This window comes from Chiloscyllium punctatum, chromosome 7, assembly GCF_047496795.1.
Source record: "Chiloscyllium punctatum isolate Juve2018m chromosome 7, sChiPun1.3, whole genome shotgun sequence".
Taxonomy (NCBI): Eukaryota; Metazoa; Chordata; class Chondrichthyes; order Orectolobiformes; family Hemiscylliidae; genus Chiloscyllium; species Chiloscyllium punctatum.
In genome coordinates, this window is record NC_092745.1 from 77,858,474 (window position 1) to 77,879,147 (window position 20,674).

Here is a 20,674-nt window from a genome sequence, read left to right on the forward strand (position 1 = left end):
ATCCCCAGAATGGTCCACACTTCAGGCTCACTGCCTTTATTCCTGATGAAGGGCTTTTGCCCGAAACGTCGATTTCGAAGCTACTTGGATGCTGCCTGAACTGCTGTGCTCTTCCAGCACCACTAATCCAAGAGAAGGAGCACCTAGTTATGTTTAAGACTTAACCAAACTGGTTTTTTGTGTAGTAGTGCAACTATCTATCTTAACATTTGCTGTGATAACTGATGTAAAAATACACACATGTAAAAGAAACTTTATCATCAATGCATCGTTCCAAACTCCTTTTCTCCAATAGCACCACTGCCAGCAACAGCCCCAAAGAATACTAGAGATATTGAATAAGTTTTTATTCTTGAGTTTAGCAGAAGGAATTACATTACTGAAAGATTCTTAGAGGACTGGACAATTGGAGATGCTGCGACATTAGTTCGTCTGGTTATTTAGTTTAGAACTTTGGGGCAGAGTCGTTGGATTAGGGGTTGGTCATTTACAACTGAAAGAAACAGGATCTTTCACACAAAGGACTGTAAACTTTTTTCAATTTCCTAAAAGTGCTGCAAGTGAGCAAGAGTGTCAGATAAAATCTTTGGGCATTAGCTAGGAAAGTGGAGTGGTGATAGAAGATTGGTCATGATGTTATTGAACAGTGGAGAAGCCAGTGTACAATAAATAGGCAATTGTCAAGATGTTGCAAGACTCACATCTGATAGCTTTGCCAGATCTCCTTCACCTCTAAGGCATTGCTCCTAAAAGGCAGAGACTACTAGTTTGTTTTTCAGTTCAGTCACAGAAGTCAACGATAAGATTTCTTTGATACTTTGCACTCACTAAACATCTCCAGGGATCTTCCAGCCAGAGGTGGAAGGGAGTTAAATTTTTTTCAGAGTGAGATGTAGATCTGATTGTTAATTTGGGAGTTGGATGTCAGAATTCAAAACACTCAAAAATTTGTCCAGGACATTCTAATTGGAGACTTCAATCTGCTATTACAAGTCAAACGCTTTGAAAGGTTCAGCTTAGTAATTAAAATAAAAAACTAATTTATGACAAAGGGATCATTTTAAATAGCATTTGAAACAATTATTCTAAATATCAAGATTATATTACTGCTTTGAAAGAAGTGCCCAAGCATCACTTGCAGTTGCTGGGACTAGGGGTAATATTTTTGATCAGTACCTGCTCATATGTAGGTATCATTGATGCATGAAGGGACCAATTCAAAACTTTACATATCTCGGAATACAGATTTATTGGAAAATAAGCACTAAACAAATCATATTTTGCAACAAAGGCTTGGAGAGAATAAACACCACTATAATTGCATTACAATCTGTTTAGTTATTTGTTTCTCGATTTTGGTCTTTTGACATGCTTTGGTAGTCTTAGTTTAACATGTGCTAGCTTCTATTAAAGCATAATCCCACAATTCTCATGAGAATATTCAGGTTTACTTGGGATACCTTTGCTAAATGACATTAGTGGAGTATCACTACAAAGTCTGGTTTGATTCTTAACCAAATACTGTATTCAGGCAGACACAGCATTTTCCAGCAGGATCACTTGGAATGAAAATCCAACTGCTATTTTCATCTACTCAACTGTCTAGGATAACGCAAATTACCAGAAGAAAACAGAATAAAAAAAAAGGAACCCAGGTCTTTACCCAAAGATGTTCCGTGGAGTGCAAGTGTAATGGACAAAGCACCAAACACTGGATTCTTAGAAAGGCAGGGTTGCTAATGAGTGAATTCTGAAATCAATGCAGAAGTGTAGAGCTCAATCAAAAGTTAAGACGGAATCGATGTTTCAGGCATGTTTATCGTACAAAGTCTGTTGGATCTATTTTTGATTAGGGCTAATTGCTACATACACTTTCCTTACGTATTTAATCAATACAGGCATAATCAATATTGACATTTCAATTAATTTTATAATAGGTTCTGGACACCTTAAAAAAAACGTGCTGCAACAGCTAGGTTAAATGGCAGCCATTGCCAAAGTCTTGTCTGTCTTTTGCTCTGATTATTTGTATACTTAATACCAAATACTATACTTAGTTAGGAACTAATATTAATATGTACCAGCATTCTTAAGTATTATTCCTGCTATAAACTAATCTGTGTGATTCTCCCTGTGTTAGAGGGAAGATCCTAACAGGAATAAAAGTATAAGGAGGCCTTTTTGTAATGTGCAGACACACCACACATGTGCAGTAGCTCCATGATACCTAAATCTGCCCTGTCATTTAAACAATTTAAATTCAGCAAGAATAGGAACTGTCACAATCTTGACTTGCACTGAATGGAATATGATGCCAAAGCAGCATTTAAAAAATACTCAGACTTTCACACTTTAATTTTTGATGACTAGGTAATTTAAACAATTTTAAGAAGGAGCCACTTTTGGCATCAATGCAACAGCTATTTCCATTTCAAAGTCTAGGCATCAAAGAGTTATTGGTATTACAGACATCCGTCATCACTGAATCATGCCCCTGGTTTCACTAACTTCAAAAACAAAAGGAAAAATATATTTTTTACATAAGGTCACTTTCCAGAATGGAGTAATAAATATTTTAGTGCTTTACTTCCTTCTTTCCTTCCTACATAATTCTTTCAAATTGAACTAGCAAAGAGTTAAAAAGGAAATCATTGTCAAATACGGATGTGCAAACCCAAAGTGTTGCCCATAAAATGCCCTAGTTGGAATATTTCGCGGCCCCAATTAAGCAACAGGCCCACTTCCTAGGAACACAAACTCTGGAACTATTTATTTTTTCAGTTCCAGCTCTTCACTACTATCCAACATCTTTCATTAACAGGGGTATTGAGTTTAAGAGCTGCGAGGTCTTGCTGCAGCTCTACAAGTCCCTGGTGAGACCACATTTGGAATATTGTGTCCAGTTCTGGTCGCTTTACTATAGGAAAGATACAGAGGCTTTGGAGAGGGTGCAAAGAAGGTTTACCAGGATGCTGCCTGGACTGGAGGGCTTGCCGTATGAAGAAAGGTTGAATAAGCTCGGACTTTTCTCTCTGGAGAGAAGGAGGAAGAGAGGAGACCTGATTGAGGTGCACAAGATAGAGTCAATAGCCAGAGACTTTTCCCCAGGGCAGGATTGACTGGTACGAGAAGTCATAGTTTGAAGATATTAGGAGGAAGGTACAAAGGAGACATCAGAGGTAGGTTCTTTACACAGAGTTGTGAATGCATGGAATGTATTGCCAGATGAGGTGGTGGAAGCGAAGTCATTGGGGACATTTAAGTGACTGCTGAACATGCACATGGATAGCAGTGAGTTGAGGGGTGCGTATGTTAAGTTATTATATTTTATATTAGGATTAAGTCTCAGCATAACATTGTGGGACTAAGGGTCTGTTCTGTGCTGTACTTTTCTATATTCTATCTCTTCCAACAGATTGTATGAAGACATAGAGTCAAATAGTCAATCAGCTCTCATATGGAACATGGTCAATTGGAGGGAGTTCCCGAGATGTTGCATTCACCTGTTACACCACATTAATCTGGTCAGCAGCTTTTTTAAAAAAAATTGTTTATCTCAAAATCAAACTTGAAAGAGGAAAAAATTGTAGTGCTATGGAAAGGAAAGTTATTTCAGAGACCTGGTATGGACAAAACAAAAAGAAAATTTGCAACACAGAATATTATTCTGCTTGCAGAAGCTTATAGCGTAGGTAGCCTCCATTCAATCCAGCATGTCTGCGCTGGTGCTTATCATTTGAAAACAAAAAATAAAAGGCTTTTCTTTTAAAAAAGGTCTGCAACTTTTAAATTAGCCCGAGAACTCTTGCTGACATTCTAATCAGGATGAATGTTGAGTAATGAGACACAAGAATAAGTGAGAAGAAATACCACAGGAAAGTCAGTTATACAAGGTCAGTTAATATCGTCAACATACTATAATGATACAGATCATATTACAGAGATCGACTAGTGAAACACACTGGTCATTTTCTGCTTTTAGACTGAACAATCTTTGTTATCCATATATAGACTGTTATCAGTAATACAAATATATCACTTGTTTGAAAATTTTAAAAAATTTTCATGCCTATCCTGAAGTGATTGATTGTGCAAGCACAGGTTTCCTTTCCTAATAGCCAGTCGAGAGCCATTGAACAGCAACAAATATTAGACAGTGGTGGGCACTATACAGACACACTTGAAATATCTGCATTTTCTACAGCAGACACACACACACTACTTTACAATATTTTAAAGTGTAAGATATGTAACTTTGGTCAATATGCCAACCAGCAGCTGGAAATTCAGCAAAGTGGTAACAATGGTTATTGCAGCAGTGGTTTGGGAGGGATTAGTTAAGATTCGCAAATGGTTTAAAGAGCAAATGCACTGCCTAGTTTTGGGGATCCCCACACCGATCCAGATTAAATTCTCAGCTCATGCTGAATTAGTTTACAGCAACAGAAGGGAGCAAATAAATGAATAGGGATTTATGCAAAAATATATAATGAGCACTCTGAGTTTGTGTTTACACTTGAACTACACGTTCTGGAATGTGCATGTGCAATCATGAGCAGTGGATCACAGAAACTAGTGACTATTTTCTTGATCCCAGAATATAATGCAACTTGGGAAAGAAAGAAGTGTTTTGTGGATTTTTCAGCCCAGTGACAAGTTCATTTCACATAAACTTCTCCTCCCTTCTCCATTAAAATGTAGATGCATAGACTGTCTAAGGCACAACAAAAATTCAATAATAGTTTAGAAACACTCCAAATGTTGGAACATAAAATCTTTTTTGTGAAGCTTTTCTTTGTCCAAGAACAGAACAGAAAACTTTTTGTGGTCAAGCGCCAGATTAGTGTGAGTTCTCCTCAAGGCCTGGAGTACTTGCCAATCTAACATTCTGTCACTCCACCATGTCTGTCACCCCTGACAACTAATCCACTTCAACAGCTGTGTTATTGCTGGAGAGCTGCCAAATGTTGTTGAAGTAGAGTATTTATTTCATCCCGATTGTGTGAATAAGCTTCATTTCAGCCACAGGGGATATGATTGCTATTGGCAGTTTTTGCTAACTCTTATCAATTATCTTCCTGATCTATCAAGACGCATGCAAACTAAGCTCTCGATCAGACAGCCTGCTCAAGTATTTTGCAAAGTCTTTCAGTACAACTTAGTCAAATATAAGGCTCGATCTTCCTCCCACCCTTATTATTAGCCATAAAAAGCTCTCTTACAACTTATTTAAATGACCATTATTTAGGTAAAGCCTTTCCAATTGGTGCTGGCTAGCTATTTACTGCAGCGTGGATACTTTCCTTGGCTGATGTCAAAAATGCCCAGCACTCTCGCAGGAAACACTGATGGAAATAGGAGTGCGTTTTTCAATATCAATTCTTCCAAAATCTCAGCTATCTGTAAGAATAATAGGGTAGTTATGGTAGGGGATTTTAACTTTCGAAACATCGACTGGGACTGCCATAGCATTAAGGGTTTAGATGGAGAGGAATTTGTGAAGTGTGTACAAGTCAATTTTCTGATTCAATATGTGGATGTACCTACTGGAGAAGGTGCAAAACTTGACCTACTCTTGGGAAATAAGGCAGGGCAGGTGACTGAGGTGTCATTAGGGAAGCACTTTGGAGCAGACGACCATAATTCTATTAGATTTAAAATAATGATGCAAAAGGATAGTCCAGATCTAAAAGTTGAAGTTCTAAATTGGAGAAAGGCCAATTTTGACGGTATTAGGCAAGAACTTTCAAAAGCTGATTGGGGGCAGATGTTCGCAGGTAAAGGGATGGCTGGCTGGAAAATTGGAAGCCTTCAGGAATGAGATCACGAGAATCCAAAGAAAGTATATTCCTGTTCGGAGAAAAGGAAAGGCTGGTAGGTATAGGGAATGCTGGATGACTAAAGAAATTGAGGGTTTGGTTAAGAAAAAGAAGGAAGCATATGTCAGGGATAGACAGGATAGATTGAGTGAATTCTTATAAGAGTATAAAGAAAGTAGAAGTATACTTCAGAGGGAAATCAGGAGGGCAAAAAGGGGACATGAGATAGCTTTGGCAAATAGAATTAAGGAGAATCCAAAGGGTTTTTACAAATATATTAAGGTCAAATGGGTAACTAGGGAGTGAATAGGGCTCCTCAAAGATCAGCAAGGCGGCTTTTGCGTGGAGCCACAGAAAATGGGGGAGATACTAAACGAGTATTTTGCATCAGTATTTACTGTGGAAAAGGATATGGAAGGTACAGAATGTAGGGAAATAGATGGTGACACCTTGCAAAATGTCCAGATTACAGAGGAGGAAGTGCTGGATGTCTTGAAATGCATAAAGGTGGATAAATCCCCAGGACCTGATCAGGTGTACGCTAGAACTTTGTGGGAAGCTAGGGAAGTGATGGCTGGGCCTTTTGCAGAGGTATTTGTATCATTGCTAGTCACAGGTGAGGTGCCGGAAGACTGGAGGTTGGCAAACGTGGTGCCACTGTTTAAGAAGGGTGTTAAGGACAAGCCAGGGAACTTATAGACCGGTGAGCCTGACCTCGGTGGTGGGCAAGTTGTTGGAGGGAATCCTGACGGACAGGATGTACATGTATTTGGAAGGGCAAAGACTGATTTGGGGTAGTCAACATGGCTTTGTGCGTGGAAAATCATGTCTCACAAACTTGATTGAGTTTTTTGAAGCAGTAACACAGGATTGATGAGGGCAGAGCAATAGATGTGATCCATATGGACTTCAGTAAGGCGTTCGACAAGGTTTCCCACGGAAGACTGATTAGCAAGGTTAGACCTCACGGAATACAGGGAGAACTGGTCATTTGGATACAGAACTGGTTCAAAAGGTAGAAGACAGAGGGTGGTGGTGGAGGGTTGTTTTTCAGGCTGGAGGCCTGTGACCAGTGGAGTACCACAAGGATCGGTGCTGGGTCCTCTACCTTTTGTCATTTACATAAATGATTTGGATGCGAGCATAAGAGGTACAGTTAGTAAGTTTGCAGATGACACCAAAATTGGAGGTGTAGTGGACCGTGGAGAGGGTTACCTGAGATTACAACAGGATTTTGACCAGATGACACCAAAATTGGGGGTTTAGATTAGTTTACTTACAGTGCGGTAATAGGCCCTTTGGCCCAACAAGCCCACACCGACCCTCCGAAGAGCAACCCATCCAGACCCATTCCCCTACATCTAACACTACGGGCAATTTAACATGGCCAATTCACCTAACCTGCACATTTTTGGACTGTGGGACTGTGGGAGGAAACTGGAGCAAACCCACGCAGACACAGGGAGAATGTGCAAACTCCACACAGACAGTTGCCTAAGGTGGGAATTCAACCTGGGTTTCTGGCGCTGTGAGGCAGCAGTGCTAATCACTGTGCCACCATGCTGCCCAAAGGAGATGTAGTGGCCAGTGAAGAAGATTATCTCAGATTACAACAGGATCTGGACCAGATGGGCCAATGGGCTGAGAAGTGGCAGATGGAGTTTAATTCAGATAAATGCGAGGTGCTGCATTTTGGGAAAACAAATCTTAGCAGGATTTATACACTTAATGGTAAGGTCCTAGGAAGTGTTTCTGAACAGAGAGACCTTGGAGTGCAGGTTCGTAGCTCCTTGAAAGTGGAGTCGCAGGTAGATAGGATAGTGAAGGCGGCTTTTGGTATGCTTTCTTTTATTGGTCAGAGTATTGACTTCAGGAGTCGGGAGGTCATGTTGTGGCTGTACAGGACATTGGTTAGGCCACTGTTGGAACATTGTGGGTAATTCTGGTCTCCTTCCTATTCGGAAAGATGTTGTGAAACTTGAAAGGGTTGAGAAAAGATTTACAAGGATGTTGCCAGGGTTGGAGGATTTGAGATATAGGGAGAGGCTGAACATGCTGGGGCTGTTTTCCCTGGAGCCTCGGAGGTTGAGGGGTGTCCTTATAGAGGTTTACAAAATTATGAGGGGCATGTATAGGATAAATAGACAAAGTCTTTTCCCTGGGGTCAGAGAGTCCAGAACTGGAGAGCATAGGTTCAGGGTGGGACAGGAAAGATATAAAAGAGACTTTAGGGGCAACCTTTTCATGCAGAGGGTAGTATGTGTATGAAATGAGCTGCCAGAGAAAGTGGTGGAGGCTGGTACAATTGCAACATTTTAAAGGCATTTGGAATGGTAGATGAATAGGAAGGGATATGTGCTGGGTACTGTCAGGTGGGACTAGATTGGGTTGGGATATCTGGTCGGCATGGACAGATTGGACCGAAGGGTCTGTTTCCATGCTGTACATCTCTATGACTCTAAAAGCACACACTGGGATCATCCTACTCTATATGGCTCCATTTCATTCTAGACTGTTGCAGGGAACACACATGCACAAACATAGATTGGGGTCTACTTTCAACCATTTGTGAGATTCATTCCTGATTGGAACACTTGTTATGCCAGGTGAAGATTACACTCTGACAAATTGGACACTTGGACTCCCACAGAAAGTGCTCCAGAACCTAATGCTTGGATGCTGCAAAGTCAAATAAAAGTAAAAACATCCAGAAAGGGAAACCGGATTAAAGATAAGAGTACTGTCCTAACAGATCAGTAGATAAAAATACAGACATTGGATAAGAAGAAAATCGAAATGAAAAGTAATAATATTTTCCAGGTTATTCTGGGTTATCCTTAGCTAGTGGAAAATAATTGTGCATGCACATTCAGACCAGTGTCAAGAATTTTAGTCCGTACCCAAATAAATAAAATACTTCTTCTCAATTTCTTATCCCTACATTGGAGGGCAATGAAAACTAAGAAAATCTTAGATTTGAAATTTAGCCTGAGCTGACTCTACTGATCAGCTACGAAGTGTTACAATTACTGTGCAAGCAGGTTTAATTCCCCCCCTCCCCCCATTTATCTCCCCATCTCATGGCATCAACTTATAGCAGTAAAAGGTTTTAATTGTTCTGTAATATCGCAACCAAGAGACCAACTGTTGAGCGTTGAAAACAAGTATGACAAGCTGTTTAAGATCAGGGTCCAATGCAAACAAATCACTGGAAAGTGATCAGGAGCCAGAACCCAATCTGCTCTTGCTGTACTCTTTCTCCTGCAAACCAGGATATTGAAGCTGATTGTTGTATAAATGTCCCTGGTCAAATTCAGCTTCAGTGATGAAAAGGTCACTGACCTGAAAAATTGACTAGTTTTCTGTCCATGGATGTTGCTGAACTAACTGAATATTCCTGACATTGTGTGGTTTACATATTCAACTCCACAGTATTTTATTTGTAAAATATGTATTTTCCTGTACTTTCAGAACCCATACAGCAAATCTCCAGTGCTTTTGACTTAACAATCTCACAGGGTATAACTCTGAATCAAACCACAGAAGTCCACATGAAACAAAATTCTCCCCTTTGTGGAAAACAAACTCGTTCTGCATTATTCTGGATCCCAAGAAGAGCTTGCAACCACATTTAGCAATATCACTGATGATAGCTAATTCCCATCTCTAGAACACACCACTCCCCATTACTACTACAGCTTTTTCAGCTGCTAAACCCTCAAGCATACCTTTGTTACCTACAGACTTTTGTATGCTAATACCAACCTGGCCAGCCAACCTGTGTCCTAACTCACACGAAATGCTGTTTACCCATCAACCCCATACTTGCTGATGTACAGTGGCTTCTACTACATGAAGAAATGCTCCATTATTACAATTTCTTATCCTCTAATTCAAAATTCTACATGGCCTCCCCTCTTCCCATTTCTGCAATCTCCTCTAGTTCCAAAATCCTGAGTTCTTTGCTCTCCTCGAATTCTGATCTCATTAGCATTTGATTATAAATTGGTTACACCTTTCATGTCTATGCTTTCAGCTTTTGAAACTCCAAGATGTGGAATTGCTTCCCTTAGTCTTTCCATCCTTCTCTTCTTCAATACCCCACTTAAGCAACTATATCATTTGCTCCATTGCAGCTTGTTTCGTTCCTCCCCAAGAGAAAATCATAATTATATTCATGGTGCTCTGTGAAGCACTTCAGAACTTGCAAAGCACTAATGTGCTATACAAATAAAAATTCTTGTTATATCTATCCCTTTCCCACTCAATAATAAAATGAACTAATTTTCATAACGCAAATGTCTCTCTTTCCTCATACCAACACTTACTAATCTCATTGCCGATTTGAAATTCGATCTCAAACTGCAGAACAACCAGCAGAAACTGAAACCAGGAACTCATCTCAAGACTTTGGTGTGGAACATGGATTGCAAACACGATATCATTGGCTCCAATCTGTTGCTGCATAGCTTCAGAAAACTTCTGGATTTTCTTTTCACACTGGTTGGGACCCCACGGCATGAACCATTTTGATTTTTGATGATGCTTCTTTACATCCACACATTTTGTTGCAAGGTATGAAATTCCTGAAGTTGGACTTGGAGCTGAAAAACAAAAAACAGAAACATGTTAGAAATGTTGCAGTTTTATAGGGATTAGCTTCCCTCTTTGTCAAATGTTCTCAACAGCTGGTTTCTGGATTCAGCTAGTTGCAGACTCTAATAACCTCTGCCACAGCTGGTTTCTGGATTCAGTTAGTTGCAAACTCTAATAACCTCTGCCACAGTTCACTTAAATGGCTCCTCTAAGTACTGTATGAAGACTAGATATCAATTAGATTTGCAACTACCATTCAATTTTCAGTCAACTCCCACTACACTGGGAGTGATAAAAACTTCATTGGCTTTCAAAGAAGTGCTGTTTCCTCAGCTTAGCTCCCATTTCTCTCTATCATCAAAATCAGAAAGATTGTTCAGATGAATCGTAGCATTAGAAATGCAGCTCCAACTAAAATGGCCAATTGAACAGAAACCAAACCTCCCAAACTACATTTAACTGCTTAGAAACTGTAAATTTTAAACCCAAACACTAAACTACAAGTTCTGAATATGGTTGATTATTGATGCTTTAAATTGAGAACACAGTCCATGAATGAAAATTACAGAAACAATGAAGCTCCAAGGCAATTAGCTTTTCAGCAGTCCCATCACATCCTGTCCTTACTTGACATGTAGAGACCTAGAGAAATTACAGAAGTGTATGTGGCAACTCTCCCTCAAAATAAGCATTATGTCGAGTGCCATCCTACTGCATTCTCCCCTTTCTAGCATACTTAGTAATACGTATAAAAATGCTTATGGTTCTCATTTGCCAGAATGACTTAGTCATGAGCCAAATGGAAAAATACTGAAATTTTCTGAAAACATAAGATTGCACTAAAAGGTGAAACAGTAACAAGAAGCCATACAGATGGGATTATCCATAAGGAGAATGGATAGGGCTACTTGAGAAAATGTTGCTCCCGCTGCTCCACTCTGTTCCCCACACAGGTTGGTTTGTTAAACGGCTGGATTGCAGTGTGGGTTCAACTCTGATACCGGCTGAGATGAAGAACTCTCCTCCTTAACCTTACCCCTTGCCCGAAGTATGGCTACTCTCAGGTTAATCCACCACCAGTTGTCTCTCTAATGAGAGAGTCTCCCTTTGGTGTGACAACTTTATGGGAATATGGAAATCACCACTGCAAGTGGTTCTAGAGATGTTGAACAATTTAAAAAAGCTGGAGCAGGGTTAGGATGATGGAGGGTTGCCATTCTAAAATGCTTACTGGTCTTATAGCAACAAATAAATTACCAATGCATGTCATGTAGTTTCAACAAAATGATACGTAATGAGAAGGTATGAGAGCAAACAATTTGGTTTGCTATACTTTTATTAAAAACAAATAGAAAAACTTCAGAAAGGAATTCCAGATTTAGGGCCATTGCAGGGAAGGCATAGCAATCAATAGTGAAGCTCTGAGGTAGTATCATGTCCCACCACAGCACCTCCCTCCCCTGCCCCTACATCAAGGTCTTTCTCTGTAACTACAAGCAGTAATGCTTTTCAATGTGTCAAATAACAAGAATAACAATCCCTCAACATCCACATCCACTCTCCAGGAACAGAAACTTCCAGCACTTTCTATTTTTAATTCAGAATTCCAGTCACTGCATTGTGCCCTTCAAAAATGAGATTACAAGTAGATAAAATATTTGAAAGGAAAAGTATACAAAGAGAGAAACAAAAACAGAAAAGAAATGGGACTAAATGATAGTTCCAGTTAAGAGCTAGCATGGACACAGACATAATGGGTCTTTTGGTCACCATCTGTGTTGCAATTTCTGTAATGTGAACTCTGGATTAACACCTTTCTTTTTAAGTGGGAACACAATCAATAAAGAAATACAAAAGTGTATGTAGGAAGATGGTGTGGAAGTTTATTACACAAGTATGTTATTGAAGCAATTTCATATTTTATATCACATAAAAAGACACAGGAGAAATAAAGAACTTTTCAAAACTGGTCTCCAGAGTATTCAACCTGAAGCAAACTTCACTCAACTAACATCTGAATGTGGTCATCTGCCCTTCACAGGCTATTGACAATAGTCTCTCACAAGATTAATACTCTTCATTTCCTCTTGCAATGACTGAAGAGGACATTTCCTGAACAGACAATAGTTGCCCTAAGGGAATCTGCTAATGTGCAAATGGATTTAATAGCGAAGCTAGAAACATCCTCAGTCACTCACACACTCAGCAATAATGATATGGAAACAGTACAACAAATGACTGCACTGCAGGCAGAAGCAGACAAAAGATGATTACTGGGTAAGCAATAAATATTTGCATTTATGTAACCCCTTGGAAAAGTGCCTTGCCTTCCTCCATTGTGAATTCCTTTCCTAAACCTCTCCTCCTCTTTCCTCTTTAGCACCGTTCTTGGAGGAGGTTTGCAATTATTTACGGTATTTGCAGTTGGGGCTGTTCAGACCACAATTCAGGTGGCTGTTTTAGGATTGCGTTAAAAGTAATTAATTGGATTTGAAGTAGATAGAGATCCTTCCCGTTTGGCATAAATTCTATGAAGAATTAATTTCAGGGGAAGAAACGTTCCGTGCCAAGAAATGTGCAATGATACAGCTTGCAAGCCCAGGTGAAGTTTTTTTCCAAAAATATACTTTCACAAAAATCTATAAATGTTTAAAATCAGTTCTGCACACAGTCTCTTCAGAGAGAAAAATAAACCAAAACATTAGAATTTTGACACTTCTCAGGGCTTCACTACTGCTGTTAAAAAAAAGCGTTTTCTACTTGTGCAGGAAACTTCATTTTGAGGCACCCAAAGGGTCAGACAACTGATTGGTCTCTTGTTGTACTTTTTCAGAAAGACCCCAATTGGTGTTTTTCCCCAATATGCTTTGGTAGCAACTGCTTTAAAGTGTCCTTCAGCACATAGTCCTGGACTTTGGAACGTGCCCGTCAGATGTCAGTTCCTTGTTCTGGAAGACCGACAAGTTTCAGGCAGACCGAAGAACCTCCTTCACTCAATTAACGGTCCTCTAGGCACAGTCGATGTTTGTCTCGGTGGTGTCCTGGAGAACAGATTACATAGCACAGAGTTAAGCATCATGGAGCTGCTCTGGATGACCCTCCACAAAACCATTGCATTTCTCTCCAGACCTTCTTTGCATAGGCACTTTCCAGCGGGAGATGTGTGACAGTGTCTGCACTGGTGAAGAAACTGTGTGCAGTGGTACACAGAGACTGTGCATGAAGGACCTGACAGGCAGTGCCCTTCTTACCACCAGCCAAGCGACATCTTCATGCTTCTGGGCAAGTTCTGTTGCTGAGGCATTCTGCCAAATGACTGACAGTCTACCTCAGGATCCACTCAACATGTCTGCTTCTCCTCTGGGGTCTCAAAGACATTACATGCTGACCACTTCTTGATGGACTATGGCCAAAGGTGTTTTTCTTTGTAAATGTTTCCACGAAGGACAGGTGATATGGAATGTGCAACGACTTGGAGCATTCCTCGGCACAGAGGTCAGACTCATCCTTCACAACACCAGGTATAGGTAGAACCTCAGTCTGTGCTAATAACAAGTAGGAACCTAGTTCTGACCCCAGTATGAGGTGCACTCTGATTGTTCTCCCGTCTCCTGAGGTTTAGCCCATGGACTTCCACATGATTGGTCCACATTGTGGTAAATGATTTGTTATTGCCTTCTGAAAGATGGCAGACCAGAGACATTCCCACGTTTTCATTTGCCATCAGGCATATTGGAAGAATTTACAGGGTGGCAACCAACATGTTTGGCCACTTTACAAACACACTTTCCAAGGCCAAGTAGTCCTGGGGAGCTTCTGACCCAGAGGCAGGGAATCTACCATGATGCCACACTATGTGAACAGTTTGAAGTGAAAAGAGAATTATATTGCAGGGTTTGGGGTTAAGGAGAAAAATGAATAAATGAAAATAAGAACTAGGAGCAGGAGTAGGCAATCTTGACCCTTACATAGTAATAGAGGTCTCCAGCATGGAAACAAGTCCTTCCACTCAACCTGCACAATTTAAACTAGTCCCGTTTGCCTGCATTTGATCCACATCACTCTGTACCTATCCCATCCATGCACATGTCTAAATATTTCTTAAATAACAAAATTGTACACGCTTCTATCCTCGAGCCTACACCATCATTCAATATCTGATTTGATCTCAGCTCAATTACCCTTTCCCGCCCATACCTGCCATTGGCAGCATGGTGGCTCAGTGGATAGCAATGGTTAGCAGCACTATTGCCTCACAGTGTCAGGGAGCCAGGTTTGATTCCAGCCTCGGGTGACTGTCTGTGTGGAGTTTGCACATTCTCCCCATGTCTGTGTGGGTGTGCTCTGGTTTGCTCCCACAATCCAAAAATGAGCAGGTTAGGTTTAATTGACCATGCTAAAATTGTCCATAGTATTCAGTGATGTGTAGGTTAGGTGTATTAGTCAGGGGTAAATGTAGAGGATTGGGTTTTGGTGGGATACTCGGAGGATTGGTTTGGACTTGTTGGGAGGACTTGCATTAAATTGGGTCTTGCAAGTTGGCTATCGGCAAATGAGAAACATTATATGCACTTACCCTTTCAGCAGCAAAGCCATAACACAAAATTAAGGATATAGAATAAAGGAGGAAAATTGTTACACAGTTTTAATTAAAAGGCATGAAAATATTTTTAGAAAATAACATTTAACCCATAAAATTTAAAATTTGTAATAGGCCTCGTATAAGTTCTCAATGCATCAAATCAAATTCCTATGATCACCGACACCATTAACCAGCATACATCATTTGTAATTTTGCTCAATAAAGTGCTTATGGGTCTGCAAAACTTCTATTAAATGGTGCTATATTAATGCAAATTAATAAGTAAACAACTCAAGGCACATTGACAAGGTTTGACACCAACTACAACCACAAATGTTTGGTCAAAAAAGTAGCTTTAACAAAAAAGGAGAAAGTAGTAGGGAGGTTGGAGGGAGGTTGGAGGAAGGGCGGGGGGGGGGGGGGGCGGTGATTCCAGAGCTCAGGATCTATGATGTTTAGGGCATAGTGAGCAATGGTGAACTGTGGGCTGGAGATCCCAGGGCTGCGGTGGGGGCAATAACATATAGAGGAACTTGAAACCAAATAAACACTAAAGATCTAGTAAATATAAAATGGAGAGAGGGTGAAAGAGACAGAGAGAGACAGTGTGGATACATAAACCCCATTCCATGGCTCAAACTACAGCTGTATCACATGTTAAAATGTCTCACATTTGTATTAGTATTTTCAGTCCACATTATCAGTACATTTAATTCAGTACATTATCTTCTCACACCCACTACTGCAGTGACAAACACTGCCAATTAACAGTTTGCATTAGTTCAAAGAATTATGTAAGCATCATTGTGAAGAAAATGTTGTACAATTATCTTCTTGGTTCCTTTCTGAATGCTGAAACTTGAAACATAAAGTTTTGAAAAGAAAACTTTTGGGAATTGGATTGGATCTTCAAACATGGAATCATTAAAGAATACTTCTTTAAAATCTATCTCCATAGCAAAATATCAACAGTACATCAACAGAAATAACCTCCTTATATCTTACCCTCCCTTTACCTGTTTTAACTTTAACACAAACTGACTTTCTACTCAATTAACCTCAACTCCATGGACATAAGTATGGGATAAATTAGACCATGATTCTGCTTCAATTCACTAACTTGCTGTAGGAAAGGAACAGGCATGATAATTTAGTATTCAGTAAGAACACTTTAGCAGTACAGTGCCATGTGCTCCTCATACATTTTGGAAGAAGCTATTAATAGATGATGGATTGTAGCTTTTGCAGTGAAAGACATCACTTTCAGGCATCATTCTGCTGGAGTGGCACTATTGAATGAACAGTGTTTTGATCTAAACTCTCATGTGCTGTGCCACAACTTTGTTCTGTTGAAATGCCGCATTTCAAAAACTTGTGAAGTTAAATGTTTAATGGTTTTTGAAAGAAGCCAGTAGCTCCTTCCAATGATCCAGTGGTTAAATGGAGCAGCCAGAATAGCAATGTCAGATCAATCATAGAGTCATTGAGTCATAGAGATGTATAGCATGGAAACAGACCCTTTGGTCCAATCTGTCCATGCTGACCAGATATCCCAACCCAATCTAGCCCCACCCGCAAGCACCTGGCCCATATCCCTCCAATCCCTTCCTACTCATATACCCATCCAAATGCCTTTTAAATGTTGCAATTGTACTAGCCTCCACCACTTCCTCTGGCAGCTCATTCCATACACGTACCACCCTCTGCGTGAAAAAGTTGCCCCTTAGGTCTCTTTTATATCTTTCCCCTCTCATCCTAAACCTATGCCCTCTAGTTCTGGACTCCCCCACCCCACAGAAAAGACTTGGTCTATTTATCCTATCCATGCCCCTCATAATTTTGTAAACCTCTATAAGGTCACCCCTCAGCCTCTGACGCTCCAGGGAAAACAGCCCCAGGCTGTTCAGCCTTTCCCTATAGCTCAAATCCTCCTACACTGGCAACATCCTTGTAAATCTTTTCTCAACCCTTTCAAGTTTCACAACATCTTTCCGATAGGAAGGAGGCCAGAACTGCATGCAATATTCCAACAGCGGCCTAACCAATGTCCTGTACAGCCGCAACATGACCGCCCAACTCCTGCACTCAATACTCTGACCAATAAAGGAGAGCATACCAATTGCCTTCTTCACTATCCTATCTAACTGCGACTCCACTTTCAAGGAGCTATGAACCTGCACTCCAAGGTCTCTTTATTCAGCAACACTCCCTAAGATCTTACTATTAAGTGTATAAGCCCTGCTAAGATTTGCTGTGTATCAAGGTGGTACTATGGCCTCTACAGTTGATTGGACAAGGTACTGTAGGCCAATCAACCACCTGCCAATGAGAAGCTAGACATTATTCAATGATGTGGCATTTGATCCACCAGTCACTGGATAGGGTTATGTGACTACTCTTGGGGTAAGTAATGCTATGACCCAGCCAGGGAAAATTTCCATATTCCCTCTGCAGGAATAATTTTAAAATGGGAACAATGAATTGAAAAGTTCATTCAGGAGGCCTTCCTGATGAAGGTTTTTTGTCCGAAACTTTGATTTTCCTGCTCCTCGGATGCTGCCTGACCTGCTTTTCCAGCACCACTCTAAGTTCATTCAGAAAACCATCTTTACTGTTAAGGTTATTGATTGAAGGAGGATAAACACCTATTTTTCAAACAAAGTGAAAATGTCTTAGCAAAGGGAAAAACCAACCAGGACTTCAAAATGAAGTACCCCCAAATTTGGTGATTTCTGCAACAGCAAACTGCCTGCCTGATCTTTTACTCAAGTACTGGGGTGGCATGGTGGCTCTGTGATGAGCACTACTGCCTCACAGCACCACGGTCCCAGGTTTGATTCCAGCCTCACGCGACTGTCTGTGCGGAGTTTGCGTTCTCCCCATTTCTGCGTGGGTTTCCTCTGGGTGCTCCAGTTTCCTCCCACAGTCATGTGCAGGTCAGGTGAATTAGCCATGCTAAATTAACCATAGTGCTGGGTGCATTAGTCAAAGGGAAATGGATCTGGGTGAGTTACTCTTCGGAGGATTGGTACAGACTGGTTGGATCGAAGGGCCTGTTTCCACATTGTAGGGAATCTAATCTAAAAAAGGTGCCGGCCAATCAGTATCCAAACTATTGTCTGCTTTTTACAACGTCTATGCACATATTTCTGGCAAACATCACGTGGCAGCTTTCAACCATCTAAATCACTGTGACAAAGGCCAAACTCTAAGCAGTGCAGTGTGTGTAATTTGAGATCAACTCAGTGCAAACTGACATTCAGACATGGGATTACTGATTTATACAGCTCATGGGATAATAAGCAGTTGGGAGTGATCTACATAACTATCGACAATATTAAATGACAATAGATCATTTTAAGCATAAAAGCAAGAATCCAAACCTTATTTTAAATACAAAACAATAATGAAAGATGGTGAACTTATCATCAAGGGGCATTAAACAAAAAGTGCAAGTGAGGGGGACCTGAAAACACAGTCAACACCACCCAAGAGAGAAAGAAAGGAGACCCTTGTGCTCCTGCATCAGCACAAAAGCAGGGATAGCAGCTTCATAAAGAGAGGAGTGCACTTGAGTGAGAACGGCAGTGGCAGTGTATTTAAGAACCAGCAGCACAAAGCCCTTTCAACTTGTTTCACCCTGTCAGAGTCATACAGCATGGAAACAGATGGTCCAAGCAGCCCATATTGACCATAATCCCAAATTAACTAGTCTCACCTGCCTGTTCCTGGTCCACATCCCTCCTAACATTTCTTATTCATGTATCTTATCGAAATGTCATTTAAACATTGTAATTGTATGAAAATGTTATAGAGTTAGCGTTATACAGCACAGAAACAGATCCATGCCAACCAGATATCGTAAATTAATCTAGTTCCATTTGCCAACATTTGGCCTACCTCCCTCAAAATCCTTCCTATTCATATACACATCCAGATACCTTTTAAATGTTGTAATTGTACCAGCTTCCACCATTTTCTCTGGCAGCTCATTCTACACATGCACCACGCTCTGCAATGAAAGTATTGTTCCTCTCACTTCAAATCTATGTCCTCTAGTTCTGGACTCCCCTACCCTGCAGGATAAACCTTGGCTATTCACTTGATCCATGCTCATTATGGATCAACTGCGATACTGAACAAAAGTATTTAGTTAAAATAGGACAGAGTTACAGCAATGGGACAAAGCTATATCAATATGTAGCATATGTGAAAGGAATGTATTACAGAAAATGAACTCAATGACAGAACAGACAAAAACATTGAGTTAGCTGAATCCATTTTATAAAGCTGTGTCATCAACATCCAATCTAAGCAAAAAAAAATGTTTAAGAATGGAGTTCCTCTATTAAAAGAGGCACATATAGGTGTTATATTCAAAATGTCCAAGAGCATTCATGGCTCAGTTTCTTTTGCAAATTTTAAAAAGGATGATGATTTGCACTTTTCAGAAATATCTAATTTCAAAGAGTGTGAGCATTGACATGGGCAGCATTTATTTCCCATTCCATGTGACATTTCAGAAAAGAGTTAGTGAACCCTCTTGAACTACTGTTTCCACACTGTAGTGAATCTAATCTAATCTATTACAATACATGTGTTGAAGCCTCTCCCACATAAGCACTGCTAGAGCAGAAGAATGAAGAATTTAAGCCAATTATGATGGAATGACAGAAATCATCCGTGCATGAAAACATATTAAGGGCAATTAGAAGTGTTCCCCTTGTTCTGAGCAATAGTGTGAACATGCACAGTTCTGTCAAAAAAAAACCTGGATACGTTGCTACAGTGCATGCTTTAGATGATACACATTGCAGATTCGTGTTGTGACAGATGGAGTGAATGCTATAATTGATGGATAAGGTATTGAATCAAACAGGAGTTTTGCTCTGGATGGGTCAAGTTTTCAGTATTTTGTTGCTGTATTCATCCAGGCAAGCATAGAGTATTCCACCACACTCTTGACCTCCACAGCAATGTAGGGAGACAGGAAGAGTATCACCATCCCAGAATTCCCAGCTTTTGCACTGTTGCTGTTGCCTGTATTATACATGGCTGCTTCAGGTCCATTTCTTGTCAATGGTAACCCACAGGATATTCATAGTTGAAGGTTCAATTATAGTATTGCCATTAAGCATCAAGGGTTGATGGGTGGATTTGCTTTTGGAGATCCTCATTGCATGGAATTATGTGGCACAAGTGTTACTTGCCAAGCCTGAATATCATCCAGGTCATATACTGCATTTGGACACAGACTGCTTCAACTTCTGAGAAGTCATGAATGGTGCAGATCATCAGCTCCTGCTGAAATATCCTAAGCGTGAGGTGACTGGCTTCCAGCAAACACAATTGTTGTTCTTTGTGCTGGGTAGGACTCCTGCTTAAAAAGAATATTTCATAGACCACAATCTTTTGAAGTACTTAAAACCATAGTTGGTCAAAGACCGCCACAATGTCAAGAGCTGTCATTCTCACCACCTCCAGAATTCTGCTCTTTTGTTGATGGCAAAGGTGATGGGTGTTAGCACCTAATCATTTATAATCTTTTGATTTCCCCAATGGCTGAACTGGAGCCAAACGGCTGTGGTAGGCCTCAATATGAGCACTGGTGAACAGGCAATTAAGTATTACTTAACAGCATGTTCAATGATACCCTCCATAACATTGTTGATAATCA

The 20,674-nt window shown here is 40.3% G+C and overlaps 1 protein-coding gene across 4 annotated transcripts in view; it reads right to left on the reverse strand.

The window, feature by feature from the left end:
• Positions 1–20,674, reverse strand: part of wls (Wnt ligand secretion mediator) — a 79,159-nt gene that overhangs the window by 47,466 nt on the left and 11,019 nt on the right. For all 4 annotated transcript variants that reach the window (XM_072574122.1, XM_072574123.1, XM_072574121.1 and 1 more), the window contains exon 2: positions 10,148–10,423. In XM_072574122.1, the coding sequence (XP_072430223.1) occupies positions 10,148–10,340 (193 nt within the window). In that variant the 5' untranslated portion in view covers positions 10,341–10,423. The remainder of the gene's footprint in view (positions 1–10,147; positions 10,424–20,674) is intronic.